Here is a 20619-nt window from a genome sequence, read left to right on the forward strand (position 1 = left end):
TTTTTTCCAAAAAAAAAAAAAAAAAAAAAACTTTTGAATTTATATGATTATTTATATTCTCAAATGTTATGCTGATCCCCATTCTAAACTCCAAACAAAGATGATTTTTAGTTAGGCTTTCAGAAATGTTTGAATTATATAATATTCTAACATATATACATTATACGTTTTTCAGTAACATTTAAGATACGTCTGTAATTCTGAACAAGGACTGGTATCCTAATCCTTTTAAAACAATAAATAAACTGTCTTGAGGACAGCCTGTTGAACAGTTTCTCCGTCTTTCCTTCTGCCAAGGTGTACAGTATATTGGCAGGGCTGTGCAATTAAAAAAATACATGCAGTCTGAATCCCTCTACATAATTTGAGCGCTGCAGTTCTGCCTACCATTTCTACACACCATCTGCTGCAGCCGTAGCTCTGCTGTGTTTTGCTGTATCTTGTACTGTCAGGTTAAACTATAAAGCTGTAGAATAGTGCGGTGGAAGATCTCAGCTTCTCATTCTGAATGCAGATAGCCGCAGTGTCACACAAGGTGAAATGATACAGGTGAGAAGACTTTAATTGACTTGTAAATTCACCCTGTTATTAGCGAGAGTGATTAAAGTGCAGAATTATGTAGTGTGAATAGAAGGGGAGTAGTTGGGGTGTCAGGTTCTCATCTGGGACTATGGATTAAAGTCTCACTGTCATTATATAGCAGATATTTAAAATAAAACTAGAGGAAAGAAAGCTTGTCAGGACTTTCTGCAATTGTATAACAAGTTTTAAAGTTTGAAGGCTATATTTGAGTTATGTTGACTGGATTGAAGTTTTCATAGATACCATGAAAGTCAATATCTAAATGATAAATAGACCAGAATTTGAGCATTAGCGTTGAAAGCAGAATACAAATAGTGTTAGAGCTAAATAAAAATGCCCTGAATTTTTTTTTATCAGGATGTGAATAGACCAGGCCCCTAAGTTTTATTTAGGGTGTAGTGATGGCTTATGTGTTTTTGAATAAAATGTAGCTGTAAATACTATCAGATGAATCAACATCAATTGGAAACCGAACAAAAATGAAACATTTATTATATGTTAGGTTGTACAGCTTGATCAGTGAAGACAAACATTTCTATGGTGTTTTTATTTATTCCTAAGATGAACAATATTAGGTTTGTATTGAATCCTGCCGTTCAGATGCACACTGGCAACAGTTCAGTCAATCAGACCTCCTTGACAAAAGCTGTAGAAACGCCCACTCTCTTTTCCCACACAATGATCTCACAATGGAAATCAATTCTTCTCACATTGCCTGCAGATGGCCAAACCCTTTCCATCACCTCCTCCCTTAGCAATCACATTGCAATTACCCTGTTATCATGATTCCTAAATGATAGCCATGACTGATTTACGCGAACTTGACATCCACCTGGGGCTCCACCTGTTTGGTTTGCTTTTTCTGGCTCTATAATAAAATAATATACTTGCTTCACATGCATATTAGCTTATACTGTAGCATTAATATCACAGCCAACTCTGAATATGCTTTTCATGTCATATATACTACTGTTCACAAGTTTGGGGTCAGTAGGATTTTTTTTTAAAGAATAAATACTTTAATTTAACAAGGATGCATTAATCAGTTGATCAATTGCATTGATCAAAAGTAACAGTAAACCATTTATAATGTTATAAAGCATAAAACTGTTTTTAACAATGATAATAATAAATGTTTCTTGAGCATCAAATCAGCATATTAGAATGATTTTAGGATCGTGTGACACTGAAGACTGGAGTAATGATGCTGAAAATTCAGCTTTACCATCACATGAATAAATTACATTTTTAAATCTATTAAAATAGAAAAGTTATTTTAAATTGTAATAGTGTTTAAAAATATTACTGTTTTTACCGTTTTTTTTTAATTAAATAAACATCTTGCTGATAACAAACCTTTGAATAGTGTATGAATACGAATGCACTTGCATACACATACATTTTAAAGATGAAAACCACCCTGATATCCTGAAAATATGTCTCTTGTAACTAATAGTTTGGTAAAGAAAAGCTAACACCAAATGGGTTAAAGTGGCATCCATATGTTTCTGTATATGTTTACATATGTTCACAGCTGCATTACGTCAAAATGTTGCTATGGTTATCACTATGTCAACCATCACAGGTTCAGGGTAGTGCCCAAACACACATGAAACATGCATAGGGTTGTCACTCCCAAAACTTTGCAGTTTGTCACAAATAATAATAATTTGTCCAAAACAACAATTCATTAGTCAGCAGCACCACATGCATGTGTCCTGGTACTCTCTTGAACGCGCGTCGAAGAGAATGCAAGAGAATATATTGTTGCATAAAGTCGCTTTTTTGTTTTCTTTGCGCACAAAAAGCATTCTCATAACTTCATAAAATTAAGGTTGAACCGCTGATGTCACATGGACTATTTTAACGATGTCCTTACCTTTCTGGGCCTTGAACATGGTAGCTGCGTTGCTGTCTATGGAGGGTCAGAAAGCTCTTGGCTGCTGTTAATCCTTTAACCATTGACAATTAATTTATGTGCCTTTAATATAAATGGCTATATGTATTTTTTGCTCAAATTAGGGTGACCATATGGGCCATTTTTACGGGACGCACCCTTGCCAGGATTTCTATATTGCCTAAAATATCCAGGTTTTGGCTGTTAGCACTGTGCAAAATGATCGTTGTATGACATTATTTCACGAGAGCTATAGAGAGCAGAGCAGACGGCTCCTTATGCTTTCAAATCACTCTCGCGGTACTTTGGTGTCATACAACGATCGGCGCGCTGCTTCAAGTCGAACGAACGAACAAAAACGTGCACGTATTTGCATCGCTTTGATCGTTCTTACCTTCTCACGCGCGACGCGTCATGATTGGTCGATTATGTACAATACCTGCATGTTATTGGTCAAACTACTTTGGATGTTTTAGGCAATATAAAAATCATGGCCAGGACATTTCCCGTATAAATGTCACATATGGCCACCCTGGCTCAAATATATTTTGCGTTGTGTGTCCGTTGCATAAAATGCATGTGGAAAGTATCATATAAAGGCAGAGCTGTGTGTAGTATGTAGGTTCTTTATGGCTTCATCTTGTCGCTTTGAATTATACCAATGCTCTGTGTTGCACCTCTGTTTATACATGTGTGTGTCATAAGGTCAGGGCATGGTATGAGTATATACTCTTCTAGCAGGCCAAAGAGACAAACAGCATCAGTGTTATGTGACTTTGACAGATTCAGATATGATACCGGATCACATATGCTTTATATGAGGTCGAGTTTATCTTTATACTGCACACTGCTGTGAAATGGCATATAATCTTTAAATAACATTTTCTTTTACATTTGCAGACCAACAGGAAGGACGTCACCTTAGTTTATTGTTTTTTTTTTCGAAACCACAATACAAATTATCATACTTTTAGGTCATTTATAAGCTATAGAGCAGACAGTCCCGGTCCATGTGGCCAGTTGTGGGTTTGTAAACCTTTAGACAAATCATTATCTTGGTCAGCAGCCATGTGCTTTAGTCACTGTGATGGACAGACTTCACTGCGATCTGTTACTGTCTGCAGACAGTTAGACATGGGATGAAGGAGAGAGAGTATCATTACAGATGGGAGAAGCCATCAAAATCCTTCAAAGTGACAGGATTGATGAGTTAAAAGGGAAGGAACTGGGCTGGTGGTGAAAGAGAAGAGGAAAGGACTATAAAATGAGGTGTAAAAAAATTAGTTGGTAGAATGAAAGAGGTTTGAGAGAGAAAAGATGAGAGGAGAGAGAATGTTAGTAAATGAAGCCAATGAGAGTAGGAATGAACAGGCTGGGGTTTGTTCTTTATCTGTTCCTATTTGGCTGCACACCAGGACTCATCGGCACATTTTATTAGTGTTCAACATGGGCCTTGATGTTATCTTCAGCTCTTTCCTATCAAGAGGCCCTGAAGATATCAAATCCACAAACTCTTACAAAAAGCCATTGCTTTTAGTACCACCTACTGAAGCTTATTTTTCATATTTATTTAATAATCTTTCTGAACTGATTTGTTAGATGGACTGGAAATTAATGACTAATGAAACATCACTGTAGCAAGACACTCATGAAAGTCTAATATGTAAATGTTCTGCTGACAGAGTTCTTATCTGTTTTTTTGTTGTTGTTGTTTTTTTGTAACCCACAATGGCAGCAAAATATTGTGTTTACATGTTTTACATTGTACAAAGCATTCATTCATCTATTAGACTAAGCTAACGGGTCTTTCTTTCACAAAGATCAGTGATGGATAAAAAAGGCTTCTTGCATTACTATTTAATCAGGCGGGTAAATGTAAATTTGGTGAATACAGCAGCACATTTCCTTTAGGCTAGCATGAAGAGGCTTTTACTACAACACAAATGTTTTAGCAGTCAACAGCCTTTGAGTTGCCTCAGAAAGTGAATTGAACAATAGTAAATGCATCTTTTTTGGGAGAATTCACAGAATGATAACGAATGGTTTAATTGGAAACAAAAAGTAGCAGAATATTTTATATGAATTAGGCAGGTGGAAAATACATAATTTTGTAGATAATATATGACTTGCACATAAGAAATGTAAAATGTAGCACTATTTCACTGCTACTGTCAAAAAGATTATATTAATATTTATCTGTATTCTAAAATTATAGTAATGCTATTTTTTTTATAAAAGATATAGATATATTATATATTAATAAAAAAACATTAATTAAAAATGTATATTCAAACAAAATCATACTGACCCCATAACATATACTGTATATACAGTATAAGAAATGCATATGTCAGCATGACTGCCAAGAATAATGATTGATCACACTGTTGTCATCTCATTTTGTTCACAGCGTTGCTTCACCTTCACCCTCAATGGTCATGTGGAAATATCTGGTAATGATGCTCCTCTGAAGGACAGCGAACATCTCAGCTGCTTTCTTTGTGACCCACCTATACTACAAGATCAAAAACCCAAAGCTTCTTCAGTCCCTCCATCCTCCTCAGAGTATCAGCCCAATTTCTTGCAGGCCTTTGATCCATAACCAGGCTCCAAGATGAGCGGGCTCTTCGCCAAACTGGACCCGCGGCGGATTCAGTGGGGGACCTCCTGGTTTGCCTTCCAATCCCGTGTCCTGCGCACGAAGCCGGTGGAGTCCATGCTGGAGAGCACGGGAGGCACTGGGGCTCACGGCACTAAACTCGCCCGCGTTCTCTCCACCGTGGACCTTGTGTCTCTGGGAGTGGGAAGCTGTGTCGGCACTGGCATGTATGTGGTGTCTGGACTGGTGGCTAAGGAAATGGCAGGTCCTGGTGTCATTGTGTCTTTCATCATTGCTGCTGTGGCCTCCATCCTGTCAGGTGAGTGCAGCCCCCACTTCCTGTTCCAGTCAGTTAGACACAAAAGAGAAAAACACAGAGAAAAGAGGTCTGTCATCTTCCTGTAAACCTGCCCTCAGTGAAGCGCGGCCTAGGTAGTGTTATTGTACTGTGGATAGCATCGTTTTTTATTCACTGATCCCGAGTCAGGCTTTAGCTGAGTGAACACATGTATAACTTTATGCCTCCTGACGTGTAGTGATGACGCACGCTAAACTGGCTCATTAGGTTTACAGGTTGAAGCTGTGCACAGCATGCTGCACCCAAAATAGAGTTGGAGAGAAAATCCATTTAGTTTTTCCTGTGGATAACAACATAAAGAACCCAAAAATGAAAGGGATATTTTTTCCTGAATGCAGCTGACCTTTCCACTCATGGAAACAGAAGCAGAGTTTAGATAGCATTTGTCTTTATCATTCCATGTAGCCATTAGATATACAGTGTCCTCCACTAATATTGGCACCCTTGGTAAATATTTGCAAAACAGGCCATGGAAAAAGTTTTTGCTTTTTATGCGCTTTGTCTTTCTTTCAAAATGTTCACAAAAATCTAACCTTCAATTAAAGTAAAATCATTCCAAGAAAAAATATTCACAAATTTGACATCTGTAAGATTTTTTTTTTTTAATGTTTTTGAAAAAAGTCTCACCAAGGCTGCATTTATTTGATACAAAAATACAGTAAAACAGTAATTTTGTGAAATATTATTTCAAATTAAAATAACTTTTCTATTTTGTTATATTTTAAAATGTATGCCTGTGATGGCTTCAGCATCATTACTCCAGTCTTCAGTGTCACATGATCCTTCAGAAATCATTCTAATCTGCTGATTTGCTGCTCAAGAAACAATTATTCTTATAATTCCATATTCCTATCATCAATGTTGAAAACAGTTCAGCTGCTTAATATTTTTGTAGAAAATTGTTATATTTGAAATATAAATGTTTTGTAATATTATGAATGTATTTACTGTCAATTCTGATCAATTCAGTGCATCCTTGCATAATAGAAGTGTTAATTTCTTTAAAAAAGATAAAAAGACATATCACATTAGAATCACAATAAAATCTTTAAAATCCATTAAAGTGAAATTTAATTCAATCTGATTCCATTCTTGTATGCAACTGCCACTTTTTACCATTCAGTCAATTCTCAATGAATAAATTCAAGTGCTGTGACTGCCGTCATATATTTGATCATGTATTACATCAACTTGAAAGGATATGTACTGCTTTATAGCACTGATGTCAGAGAGTACATATTGGAGTGAATGTAGAAACAGATAATCCTTATCTTTTCCACTGTAGTGGGGTTTACAGGGATTCAGCCTGTAAAGAGGGATTTTCCTCCTGTTATCTGGATTCTATGAGTTTGACATTTGAGAATTGATCTGACACTCCAGCAAAAAAAAAAATCAATGATTCCATCGCCGCAACTGGTTAGAGACTTGCATGCTTTTATTGATAACCTCCAGGAGTGCAGGTGTTACAGTAATAATTGCTATCTCTCCACAGGGGTGTGCTATGCTGAATTTGGTGTGCGAGTGCCTAAAACCACAGGATCAGCCTATACTTACAGCTATGTGACAGTGGGAGAATTTGTGGCTTTTTTTATTGGCTGGAATCTGATTTTGGAGTATCTGATTGGTACAGCAGCAGGAGCCAGTGCACTCAGCAGCATGTTTGACTCTCTGGCCAATCACAGCATCAGCGGCTTCATGATCAACCACATAGGAACGCTCAACGGCTTGGGTGAGTTGCATTAACATTTTTATAAATTTGTGTTTAGAACATAATCATCTAAGTCTGAGACCCGGATTAATCTTAATGGAATAGTTCACACAAAATTAAAATTAGTGGCAAATTTACTCACCCTCAGGCCATCCACGATGTAGATGAGTGTTTCTTTATCGTAACGGATTTGGAGAAATTTTGGATTACATCACTTGCTCACTGATGGATCCTCTGCAGTGAATGGCTGCCGTCAGAATGAGAGTCCAAACAGCTGATAAAAACATCACAACAATCCACAAGTAATGCACACGACCATATGTTATTATGCATAGAGGACTCGTATTTTAGCCGGGAAGCTATATGGTTTGAAGTTAAACAGCATCTTGATGGATTTCTTTATTATAAATACACAGTTTTTCACTTTAAAAAACATTAATTAATGGACTGGAGTTGTGTGGATTACTTGTGGATTATTGTGATGTTTTTATCAGCTGTTTGAACCCTCATTCTGACGGCACCCATTCACTGCAGTGGATCCATTGGTGAGCAAGTGTTGTAATAAACAAACTCATCTACATCTACAGCTAAAAAAAAATCTGAAATCTCTCTAATAAATCTTTTTGTTCCGATGAAGAAATAAACTCATCTACATCTTAGATGGCCTGAAGGTTAGTAAGTTTTCGGCAAATGTTCATTTTTAGATGAACTATCTTTTAATACTGCAAAAAGAAAACCTATTTTATTTCACAAGAATATACTTGACAGCCTGTTATTATTAAATCCACCCTATTTTCCAAATTAGTTAAATGATTGATTTCATGTCACTGAATGTTGCCGTTTCAAAGAAAGAATTTGAAAATTACACACTAATAATCTTGAGACATACACACACAGAAATTACAGCACAAGTTACAGTAGGCTTGATAATAGACTGGAGTTAATGGTGCTGCAGAAAAGAAAAGGCACCTCTAACTTTAGCAGTCAATAGTCTGGTGACAATGCAATGTGAGGAAAGCTTGTTAAGAAATAGAGCAACCTTTCTCACAGCTTTGTTGCACTGTGAAACAGCTGCTCCACTTACATTTCTGAAGAGGAAAGATAAGTGCTTTCTTAGGTTGGGCATTTGCTATTAAAATTAGTACAGAAATATTTTTTAAAGCAAATATGATCTGAAGCAAATTCTAGATCTTGACATATCCTTGTTTTACTGCATGTTCATGTGAAAATGCTTCCATGTATCTTGAATGCTTATTATGCAATTACTTGGTTATACAGTCATCTTTTCAAATGTTTTACACATGAATAAATGAATAGTACTGCTTAAAAAATATTTTACAGATAATGTTTTAATATGGTTTAATTGTCTGATTTCGTTACAGTAATACAAATGAATTGTTTATTGCTGTTTTTAGAATATCGCACTTTTGTCTGACATCAATATGTATAGCTGCCTTTATATTTTATGAGAAGGCCCCTAACAAGGGGATTATCATATTTTGGGGTCCTTGGCATTAAAAACCCTTGATCTTTGTAGAGTTCTCAAAAAGATACACCATACATCTACTGTAGATACTCAGACTACAGATGGAGGAATGATATATTGATATTGGGTACTCTAAAATGGACAATATTTGCTTCCTGCATGGCATGTTTGGTTTGCAGACAGATATTACATATAGACTATTGTGTCTGATAAAACATGGCATATCATGCCAAAATACACAATCTTTCTCAACCAGCTGTTGTAAAATCTCTTCTTTTTCTTTTACCAATCCCTTTCCTCCAAAAATCTAATATCTCTCCATCTGTGTGTCTCTCTGCACACACGTAACAGCCACGTTACGTGTGTCATAGTCATTTCCGCTTAAGGCCTGGTTAGAATGCTGAGTATTTTTTGAAATGCATGTTTTATTAATGATGGTATTGAGGGGTCAGATGAGGACTGTCTGTTGTCAAGTTGTGAAAACAGCTGTCCAAACTCACTACTGTCATCTGTCATCTATCTGTCTGTTTATTTATATTCAGAATCAGAATGAGCTTTATTGCCAGGTATGTTTACACATACGAGGAATTTGTAGGATATTTATCAATGGTGTGCTGTGCTGTTCTGAAATGAAGAGGCCTCATTGTCCTCATTGTCAAGTCCTCACTGTTTTTAATGCTTTTTTTTATTCCAGTGTAAATTTCATGTTCCAATTACACCTAATGTTTACATTTTCCCTATTTATTAAAACGAAGTATAAATCTCATAAAGTTTTTATTCATTTATTCCAAATATTTAAGAATGCAGTTACGCAGTGTATATTTTATTTGTGAAATAATGTTAAACTTTTCTTTTTAATAATATCTATCTATCTATCTATCTGTCTGTCTGTCTGTCTGTCTATCTGTCTATCTGTCTGTCTGTCTGTGTCTGTCTGTCTATCTGCTAGTTTATCCACTGTATATGTTATAGTATTCGAGACAATGTGAGGCCTAATTAAGTTTAAAAATTCAATGCTTTTTAAGTTTGTTTAAACTTTCAGACAATATTTTATAATGCCAGCATCAAAACTGGCTTCCCTTCATCACCTCTCAGGTAAAGGGGAGCAGGCGTATCCGGACATCCTGGCCCTGGTCATAGTCATCCTGGTCACAGTGATCGTTGCTCTAGGCGTGAAGAATTCCGTCGGGTTCAACAACGTGCTGAATGTCATCAATCTGGTGGTGTGGGTATTCATAATGATTGCAGGCCTGTTCTTCGTCAGTGGCAGCAACTGGGATGAGGGACGATTCTTGCCTTATGGCTGGTCAGGGGTAAAGTACATTTCAAATTAATTATTGAAGTTCAATCCGTTAGTGCAGTTAGTGCCTCTCAGCATAAACACTGAGGAGGAAATTGCATTGTCTTGTAACTATAATAAACCGCTCTGCCCAACAGGTCATGCAGGGTGCAGCCACTTGCTTCTATGCTTTTATTGGGTTTGACATTATAGCCACCACCGGAGAGGAAGCCAAGAGTCCCAACACATCCATCCCTTATGCCATCACTGCCTCTCTGGTCACCTGTCTCACTGCCTATGTCTCTGTGAGTATATGGCATTAACCATCACTAATTTTGGGTTATTTTCTCCATATAGTTTTTAATTTAAACCTGAAAATTGTATATGTTGCTATCTTTTGGCTGTCTTTCTTTTCTGTTAAAACTATTGATGATACAAGTGACTTGAGTCAGGTGATAAAGTTTAGATTATTTAATTCACAGTCTGTTGATACTTCAGCTTCTCCGTATAAGAATATAAATAATGCATGCCTGAGTTTTTATTTAAAAAGATCATCTACTGTGGCATAACTTTTCTTCGTTCCTTTCTTTGTGTTCACGGACAGTCATTGATTATTCTCTTCATGTAGCATGTCTGAATTTATTAAAGCTCTCCGGCTTTATCACTGTGCAGTGCTGTCTGTCTTTAGGAGGTTGTCATAGTAACGCAATGGGTGTTAGTTCACCAACAGACCTCTTGTCTGCATCTCAGAACAATATATTCTATATATTTTATTTCTATTTTTTCCTGTTTCCTTCTAATTGATCTTTTTATTCTTTTATCTCTCTCCAATTTTTCTCACGTCTGTTTTGGTTTCAGATGGAATGAAATTGCCTTTACTAAAATGGCTCTTCATTTTCACACCTACAGGACTGTCTGATGAGAAGCAAACTTGTTCATTAGCAGCGTTCACCACTCCAGATCTCATTTTGTTGTCGTAGAGGCTAATTTTAGCCAAGCATTTCATTTCCCTGTCTGTATGTGTGTGTATGTTTGTGTGCATATGTGTGCGTTTGTGTTACAGATAAAGATAGCATTTTCTGAGATTTATTAAATGGGTCATATCACGTGCAATCAAAGTGTCCTTGATCTTTTGATATAAAAGTGTCCATTGTACAGTACTATGAAAACAGATGGTAACTTTCAGAACTCAGTGCTTCCTACCCAGCAAAAAAAATATTTGATATTGATATTTTAATATATGGAAACATCAGTGTGATGCCTGTTTGGTGTTCAGAAACTTAAAAATAAATTATTGTAGTGCTAAACACCAGAAAGAAAGAAAAAACTTTGTACTGTTTCAGTCTACTTTGCATATTCTTCCAAAGATTCTCGACATTAGAAGATTTTTAACAATGTTCCTGCTCATTTCAGTCTGATCCTAAAATTCATGATGGGGCATTTCTTAAAGTCACAGCAGCACAAAAAAAAAATGTACGGTCAATTTGTAAGGTCAATGAATCACACTCTCTGCCTCTCTGTCTCTCTCACAGGTGAGTGTGATCCTCACCCTGATGGTCCCCTACAATGAAATTGACACAGATGCTCCGCTGATGGAGATGTTTTCTCTACATGGCTTCCAAACTGCCAAATACATAGTGGCCATTGGCTCCATTGCAGGACTGACAGTCAGTTTGTTGGGCTCTCTCTTCCCAATGCCGAGAATCATCTATGCCATGGCCGGAGATGGTTTGCTCTTCAGGTAAAATAAAATGAAATCACAGGGTTAAGTAGTGATCCGTGATGCTCTATAATGCGTCTGTTTCCATTAAATGTTGCAAAAATGCCATTTAAATATCATTCTCTGCTGGAGAAGTAAGCTCCTGCCATCATGCAGTCTCAAAAGAAATGCTACTTAGAGCCTTGACATTTTAAATCAAAGCCAGTATAATGGGTATGTGGTAAGACTTCTTTGATCAAATTAATGTTCGGATGATTCACCCTGTTTACACATGGTGTTAACATCAGTACACTCGTCACTGGTTATCAAAAGTGGTCAGACAAGATGCATTGTTGTGCATTCAGTAGTAGTATCTCTCAAAATAGCTCAAATGCATCTTATATGACCATTTGTGATCAGATTCAAAGGTGAGGGTCTTTAAACAATTTTTTAAATGTATTAAAAAAGACTAATAATACTAGATTTCAATATCACTGCAAATATGACATTTTGAGGGGGAACAAAAATATTTTAGTGGAGTACCTGTAATAAATTATTTTCGGCTGAGCTACACATAATCTGTCAATACATGCACTATACTAAATTTGGGGTCAGTAAGACTTTTTAATGATTTTGAAAGATTCTTATGTTTACCAAGGCTACGTGTTTACATGTTTAAAAATGTAATTTTAAATGTAATTAATTCCTGTGATGGCAAAGTTTAATTTTCAGCATCATTACTTCAGTCTTCAGTGTCACATGATCCTTCAGAAATCATTCAAATATGCTGATTTGGTGCTCAAGAAACATTTCTTATTATTGTCAATGTTGAAAACTGTGATACATTTTCTCTGAGATTTGCTGATGAATAGCGATATAGTAAGTGAAATAGGTGAAATAGTAAACTATTGTAACATTATAAATATATTTTTAAGTATTAATGTAAATATATACAGTATATATTGCTGACCCCAAACTTTTCGGACAGTTATTTTGAAGCCACACACCTCTGACAAAATGTAACCTTTTTCTTTAATGCAGTCGTTGACTGACAGTTGAGTAGTCAATACTTTCAGGTGGCCATGACAGATCAGCATTCACACTTCAAATTGAATGTGGTCATATACATTTCTGACTACATCCAAATTCGCTATGGACTCCATTTACACCTGTGTGTAGCACTGCCCTCTTGTGATTGGAGGATTGAAGGTGTCATGTGCACAATCTGTATGTTTTAGGTTCCTGGCCAATGTGAGCACATACACAGAGACTCCTGCAGTGGCCTGTGTGGTGTCGGGCTTCCTCTCTGCTCTCTTGGCATTGCTCGTCAGTCTGAGGGACCTGATTGAGATGATGTCCATCGGCACTCTGCTAGCCTACACGCTAGTGTCGGTGTGTGTGCTGCTGCTACGTTACCAGCCTGAAGGAGACATTCACGGATTCGTCAACTTCCTCTCCGAGCAGAACGCAAAGCGTAAGGAGGGAGTTCTGGCCGAGTGTGAGAAGGAAGCCTGTTCGCCAATCAGCGAGGTCGATGATTTTGGAGGAGCTCCAACAAACACCTGTGGAGCCAAGAACTTGCCGTCTCTAGGAGACAACGAGATGCTGATCGGTAAACCCGACAAGTCCACCTACACAGCCAGTCACCCCAACTACGGCACAGTGGACATGTCCTCAGGCATCGAGTCAGATGAGACAGATAGCGTGTATCTGCTAAAGTTGAAGAAGCTGCTGGGGCCTCGCTATTACACCATGCGCATTCGGCTTGGCCTGCCGGGCAAGATGGACCGACCCACCATGGCCACTGGCCGCATCGTCACCCGCTGCGTCATTTTGCTCTTCATCCTCATCTTCTGCTTCTGCTCACTCATCATCTTCGGGTCGGGTCAGATCGCTGATGGCCAGTGGTGGGCGGTGCTGCTGCTGGTGCTGCTGCTTCTGGTCATCATGCTGTTGATCTTCATCATCGTTCAGCAGCCGGAGAACCCCAAGCGCCTGCCCTACATGGCTCCCTGCGTTCCCTTCGTCCCGGCCTCCGCCATGCTGGTAAATGTTTACCTCATGCTCAAGCTCTCCACCATCACATGGATCCGTTTTGGCGTATGGTGCTTTGTGGGTGAGTTTCAGTATTATTTTAAATAGACAGGTTTATACAGGCAGCATTTTATTTACATGGGTCATTCCTGAGATGCAGTTTCATGTATACACTACTGTTCCAAGGTTTGGGATCAGTAAGATACGTCTTTGCGCATGCAATTGAAGAGTGCGTGCTACAAGCACAGTATAACATCTGACAGGACAGGATAGTTCATTTTTCTGAGGTGAGAGACCTTTTTTATTTCATAACAAGCTACAAAAATAACAATAGAATAATGAGACTGACATTAAGTCAACAACATCTCATTTGACCGCAGATACTGAATCGGGACAGCACGTTTTTCTCAGGCAGTCTTTACTTAAACTGCAAAAAAAAAGTGTCAACAGCTTTCACGCACATCTTTCAAAATAAACGTCTTGCATCAGAAAAAACATTTAGAATTACGTTTTTTGTTGTTGATGTTGTTTCTTTGACTGTACAATCCGCGACCCACTCAGAATGGTCTTGCGACCCACCAGCTGACCCATCATCCTACATAAAGTGACATCATATTTAAATAAACATCCATAATGATCACCAATGGAATTTAATAAATTATGTGATTTATTTAGTTAGTTAGTAAGTTAGTTAGTTGGTTGGTTGGTTGGTTGGTGGAATGTTTCTAAAATTGATATATGATAATATTACTTTTGTAATATTAATTTTGAAAGATGGTTGTAAAAATCAGAATTAACTTCATATTGACACCTTCATCTAAACCTCACTGAGCAATTGATAGTATTAGCTCAGTTAGTCAGTTAGTTAATTTTATTTTTTAATTAATTAAGTTGTAGTTCATATATATTCTTGGTGAATAGTTTTTTTATAGAAATACATCCTTAAATTACAACACAATCACATTTATTTTTTACAGTAAAAATTACAGTTCAAAACTCCTGCAAAACAGGAATGACCCATGTTCCTCTCTCTTATATGAGCAGACTAAAACCTCCACTATTACTCATTTGCTATGTTTGACAGGGAAAACACTCATCAGTAACATTTGTGCAGTAGATTATGTATGTGTGCATTGTTTGTGTTGTCTCTGTGTGTTTGTTTCTGCAGGTGTTTTGATCTACTTCGGCTACGGCATGTGGAACAGCACCCTGGAGATCACGGCACGTGAGGAGGAGGCCCACGCTAGCACATACCAGCGCTACGACATTGGTGTGGATGACAACTTTGTAGTAGATGATGATCTGCACCCTTCTGGAGACGGAGGGCCGTACCAAACCTGGGGCTCCCATGAGGGCAAAGGTGGGCACCAGAAACAGCAACACCAGGAGCAGAGCGAGCCTCAGCCTGATGGCCTGGACAGGGTGGACAACCACAGGACCTCCTCTTCCTCCTCAAACAGCAGGGCCAAAAGCAAAGCTGGCAAACCCAGTCCGGGCTTTGAGGCCCTGGTAGTCGACGACGATTTGGACGATCCTTTGGAATGAGAATGTAATCTGAATGTACTCGTCTGCCAACAACTGCAGAACCCTTGGGCTAGGTTGTTATGTCTCTGCAGTGAGTTTTTATTTTATTCCTATTCCTTCATTTGCAGCCCTTTTTCACTACTGATAGGATAATGAGAACACATAGGATGGGATTTCACTTTTAAAAGGCTTTTGATCATTTTTTTGACCACACAGAACCTAAAGAGCCCAAATATTCCTTCTTTTTAAAATAAATTTTAACAGTTTGATCCCTAATTCTCACTGTAATCATGTCACCGAACTCTTCAGCACTTAAATATGTATAATCTATAGTTATCACAGTCCCACAGCCCTTCCCAATATGAGCGTCTTTCATCTGTTAGGAGGATGTCCGTTCACAGGTCACTTCCTGTAGTCTGTTAGCCCCAACGTTATGTGGGGTCGATATAAAACCAGGAAACATTGCCATGTGAAACCCTAAAACACTTAAAGCGATTTGCACACTTTTGCAATTCAGTAAGCAGCTGTTTTTCTTAATCAGTTTTAATATTGCATACAAAAAGGTTCGTTTTGAGAAGCAAAGATCAATGATAGCCATAAAATGCGAATGGAAATGACCCCACTGAATCAAAGGCCTCGTTCTCTTCTGCTCTAACATCTAGCCCAAGTGAGGTTTGGACTGTAGGTTGTCACAAATAGTAATTGGACTTTGCTTGCAATAGTGCCTTCATCTGTCAGTGTGTGCTTTAAATATGACCATCAAGATGTCCATGCTTGTTTGTTTGTCATTTCTGTTGATGCCGACATATCCATGAGGTTTTTTTTTCCTTGTGAAGGTGCCTGTCAGCCATCACGTGTCACCACCGACCATCCATTCATCCTATGTGCCAGTGACTCCGCTTCATCCTTGCAAGCAGGCAGCTCTGTGTAAATACTGACGGTGTGACCACAGTACGATTTGTGTCTCTCAGCTGGTCAGTGTGTCCGTTGACCAAAAATAAGGAAGAGGTTTAGGAAAAGAGGGGGAGTGAAATTTGCATGTGGTGTGGAGCGTGTTGTGAATTTTTTATCTGGCTGTGCTCTTCTGCTGTTCTCCTATAATTCATGTGGCGTTCAATTGATCTGTTCAGTCTAACTCTATCTGTGCTACAGCTCTGGCAGCCGAAAAAGGCAAAAAAAATAATGATAATAATAAAAAACAAAAAGCAACCAAGCCAGGCCTCAAATCCATACATTTGGAAGGCCACATGTGTTCAAAACGCACTGCGTATTTCATGTCATATTACTTTAAATGTGTCTCCCCCAATTTTTGTTTGTGACAAATATGTTGAAATAACAAAAAACAAAAGATTGAGTTGCCATAAATTATTTGCAGGCTGTGTCCTTTTAGTCCCATTAGCTCTCACAAGCGCATAGAGCTTCATTTTGGGGCCTGGGTTGATTTTGTTCCTTGCATCTGGTCTATGATGTGATTCTTTGTCGCCGTGGCATTTTGCTGAATGTATAGCATGTTCAGAACAAACAGGCCCAGAGTAAAACTGTGAGTATTTGCATGTGTGATGACCGATGAAAGACTTGATGTAAATCTTAAATGTAGCATTCTGAGAGACGAGGGTAGCAGCCTGCCGACCGTACACCCCCCGAACCCTCCTATTCCTGAGTGGCCTCTGTTTACAAAGCAAGCCAAAGTCTGCAACCTTTGTTTACTATATCCGACAAAAGACACCATTTTACTTCTGTAGAGTAGAATACCATATAACAGTGTGGAGACGTGAGATATCGAAGAGAAGTATTTTTTTACAGGCATTTCATACCTTCAGGTTCTCTGTTGGGGTAGCCTAGTCACTACCGGTGGTGTTCTGTGGGTACAGAAGAACTTCTAAAGAAAAGTGGTGAAAGCATATATTTTTAATTACCTCTTTCTAAAAACATAACTGGAGATTTTGGGATTTTGATTTAGTAGTTTTGATTTAAATAAATGTTAGCCCATAAGAATAGGCTCAAAGAGGGCATGGTTTTAAAGGGATAGTTCACCCAAAAATAAATATTCTGTCATCATATACTCACCCTCATACCACTTCCAATCTGTACACAACAAAAAAAATTTTTTTTTTTTTTTTTGCCCATACAGTGGAATGCAGTGGGGTCCATTGATGATGTTTGGACCCCATTGACTTTCATTGTAAGGACAAAAACAGTTCTTTTGTGTTCAGCAGAAGTCATACAGGTTTTGAGCGACATGAGTAAATGATGACAATTTTCATTTGTGGGTGAATTATTATTTTAAGTAAGATTCAAATCTACGTACAGAAATATTTTATTAAAAATCTGTCTGTAAAAAACAAAAATGTTTCCACTATTGCTTTTAAAGTCAGCTACTATTTGTTATTTGTCTGAGAAAAGGTACAGTGTTTGTACTTTGTGAACTATCTTTACTGCTATCATAGTTTTTTCGGTATTTGTCCAGGAAATGTGGAGATTGGCTTCCCTTGCAAATCTGATCTTTGTTTCTGCTGTATATTTTGGTATGAAGTGGATGTATTCTGGTTTCAGTGATTTTTTTTTAAAGAATCTATTTATTGTTTCTTCTACTTGTGGTTTTGCTCTCCCGTTGCACTGTGTAATGAGATGTTAATATTGCTTCCATGCAACAATGAAAGTCATTTATTGCAGATCAGATAAGCGTGACTCTTGATTTTCCTTTCGCTTTAAGGCGGTCTCACACAACCCGAAATCAGAGGTGATAAATATCCTCACATGGGTGGCTTGTGTAAGCGGTGTAGGCCCGCTCTGTTTCCTGTGGGGTGGAGCGCTGAGCCTAGAATAACAGCGATCCAAGGGTCGTACCTGAGCACAAAACAAACATGGTCATACTGGGAGGGGTGCCGCTGGCTATGCAGAGGAATGAGATAAACAGATCGAGATGTACTGTTCCATTATCATTGCTGCAATGGTGGTCGATGTAGTACAATATGGTTTGGAGACCTCAAAGCATGTTGTTATGGTCAATTCATACAGATCAGACCCATCTGTCTGTATGGCGCAGACATCGACACAACCTGAAGCACACTCCTTTTGTGGGAGGGTCTTCATAAGTGTTATTCCTATGAGGCACTCATAGGATGTCATTTGTGTCATCTGTCATCAGCCTGAATCAGATTTAAATGTGATGTCCTTATATTATACGTCATCTGTTTGGGGGGGAGGCCTCCCCTTTTTCTGATGTAAAATATCCTGGTGCTAATCCTGGATGTGAGGAAGATGTTAAATGCTTTGATAGTGTGTGGTAGATGGTTATATTTTCCATATATGCTTAAAAACTTAAATATTATGCACTTTTATGCTTATGCAAACATAGTTGCTTTAATACGAATATATCCTAATACTTGTGTTAAAGATCCTTATCAAAAATCCTTATGCAAAAGTTGATAATGACTCACTGCTCAAAGTATCAGTCATTTCCTGTCACCAAAAGAAGCCTTTTGGTGTTTTCAGAACATTCTGGAAACTGCATATTTTTCTGGTCAGTTCCAGGTTAGTCTCATACTGTGAGATTTTAATCAGTAACTTTTTTTTTTTCTGGAGTATTAGGTACCAATACACAATTTTGTAATTTTTTAGCTCAGTACTATCAGTTTTCCAAGGAAAACACAGTCGAGCTTAAATTAGTAAGTCACGGTTGCTGTATTTCCACATTAGAGTATGATTATTCTCTTGTAAGAAATTGACCCCTGCAGCACTTTGACTAGTGAAGTTGTCTAATGTTTGTACAAATGCAGATATATCCTTTCTCAAATTATGCAAAGAACATTAAAGGGTCATGAAACCCACCATGAATCAGTTCTCATAAATGTTGAAAATTGCTCAGAAGTGTGTGTGAAAGAGGCATCTGACATACACTTTAGTTAACAAAAGTCACATCCTGTTGATTCTGACTCGATATTGATTTCAAATCCTGTGCCAAAATTAAATATATTAAATTTTATTGTTTCGCATTTTATTATTTGCATGATCTTAAATTATTAAAGATGATAGATTTAATAAGCTAACAGGCTAGTGGTATGCTAATCTAGTATGCTGAGCAGTTAAAGAACGAGGAATATTTCAAACTCTATAGCTTTGTGAAGCTATACCTTTTTTTTAAAGGTAATTAGAGTCATATTTACATAATTAAGACAACATATCGCATAAGCCAAGTGTGTAGGTTTTCTAATCAGGCACTGAATAGAGCTTACATTTAAAGGTCTTTTCATGCTACTGGACTAATTTGTTCATGACACCAGAATACTAAAATAGACCAAACGATCAGCTTCACTCTTCAAAAAAAGTACCATTTATATTATCTGCAACATACAATATTTGTTAACATCTCAAAAATGTGTGCTAGTGTTTCATGACCCTTTAAAAAGAAAGTGCTAAACTACTTCCCTCCAAGCTATGAACATATACAGGAATGAAGGCTGTATTAACAAAAACTTTTCATCTTCCTGATTCCTTCTAGTTCAGGTCAATATCTGCTCTGTCTGTCTCTCCTTCTGCTTGTATGTTGTTATTTGCAGCCATATTTAGAAAAGAAACATACTGTAGATTCCAATGCCATTTTTAATTGAATTTACTTCACCCCAAACCACCTTTAACCAAAGACTGAACGTATAAGATCTACGAAAAAGCAATATTTGACATCTAAACATCACCCTACACCGGATAAATTATACTGTAGTGGTTAAATTTGCTGTTTTCTTTTTCACACGATGTACAGAGACATTCACATGTTGCTTATATCAGTATTCAGCCATTTTTGACTGTATGCCCACTCAAACTCCATGTGTAACAGGAAGCATTCAGTGCAAGGATCCCAACCAGAGAACAAAGATGGAGACTCGTCGCAGCCGGCGCATAAATCTGCCTTTATGGCCGAATGCGACCGTTAACCTTTAATCAGCGCTGTCTTCCAGTCATTGAGTTGCCCATTGGTCATAATGGGACAAGTTTCTCACTGGAGTAAGAGAAATCGATACGGGTACATGTCTCGGATACCTGAATTGTATGCGTCTCGAGTGCTTTTAGTGAGAATGAATGAGAGGTTTAATGATGATGCACTACACCTGCCTGGGCATCTGACAGCAGACACCACGTTCTCAACAGTATAGTCCTGCTGAGAGCAATTCAGTTCAGTTTCCCAGCACAGAGAGTTTTACATATATAAAAAAATGACATATTGCCTATAATATATAAAAAATAAAATAAAAAAAAATTTCACATGGACAACATTGTTTATTACAACATAATAAAAACTGCATACAAAGTATTACAATAAATAATATTGCTAAGTAATTACTGCTTTGGTCCAATTTTGGTAGTTTTGTTTGGGTGGCTATCGTGAAATGGTCTGAAATTAAACAAAATGAAAATATAGCTGTACAAACAGACTGAAATAAACTGAAAGATTTAGA

General features: G+C 37.6%; 1 protein-coding gene across 1 annotated transcript in view; it reads left to right on the plus strand.

Moving 5' to 3' along the window:
- Positions 1-15488, plus strand: part of LOC107680258 (probable cationic amino acid transporter) — a 20404-nt gene extending 4916 nt beyond the window's left edge. The window contains exons 2-8 of the mRNA XM_016476075.1: positions 4890-5397; positions 6929-7165; positions 9726-9943; positions 10068-10214; positions 11442-11650; positions 12847-13724; positions 14811-15488. Coding sequence (XP_016331561.1) covers positions 5094-5397; positions 6929-7165; positions 9726-9943; positions 10068-10214; positions 11442-11650; positions 12847-13724; positions 14811-15187 — 2370 coding nt within the window. The 5' untranslated portion in view covers positions 4890-5093 and the 3' untranslated portion in view covers positions 15188-15488. The remainder of the gene's footprint in view (positions 1-4889; positions 5398-6928; positions 7166-9725; positions 9944-10067; positions 10215-11441; positions 11651-12846; positions 13725-14810) is intronic.
- Positions 15489-20619: the final 5131 nt, after the last annotated feature.

This window comes from Sinocyclocheilus anshuiensis, unplaced genomic scaffold (assembly GCF_001515605.1).
Source record: "Sinocyclocheilus anshuiensis isolate Anshui unplaced genomic scaffold, SAMN03320099.WGS_v1.1 scaffold821, whole genome shotgun sequence".
In the NCBI taxonomy this organism is placed as follows: domain Eukaryota; kingdom Metazoa; phylum Chordata; class Actinopteri; order Cypriniformes; family Cyprinidae; genus Sinocyclocheilus; species Sinocyclocheilus anshuiensis.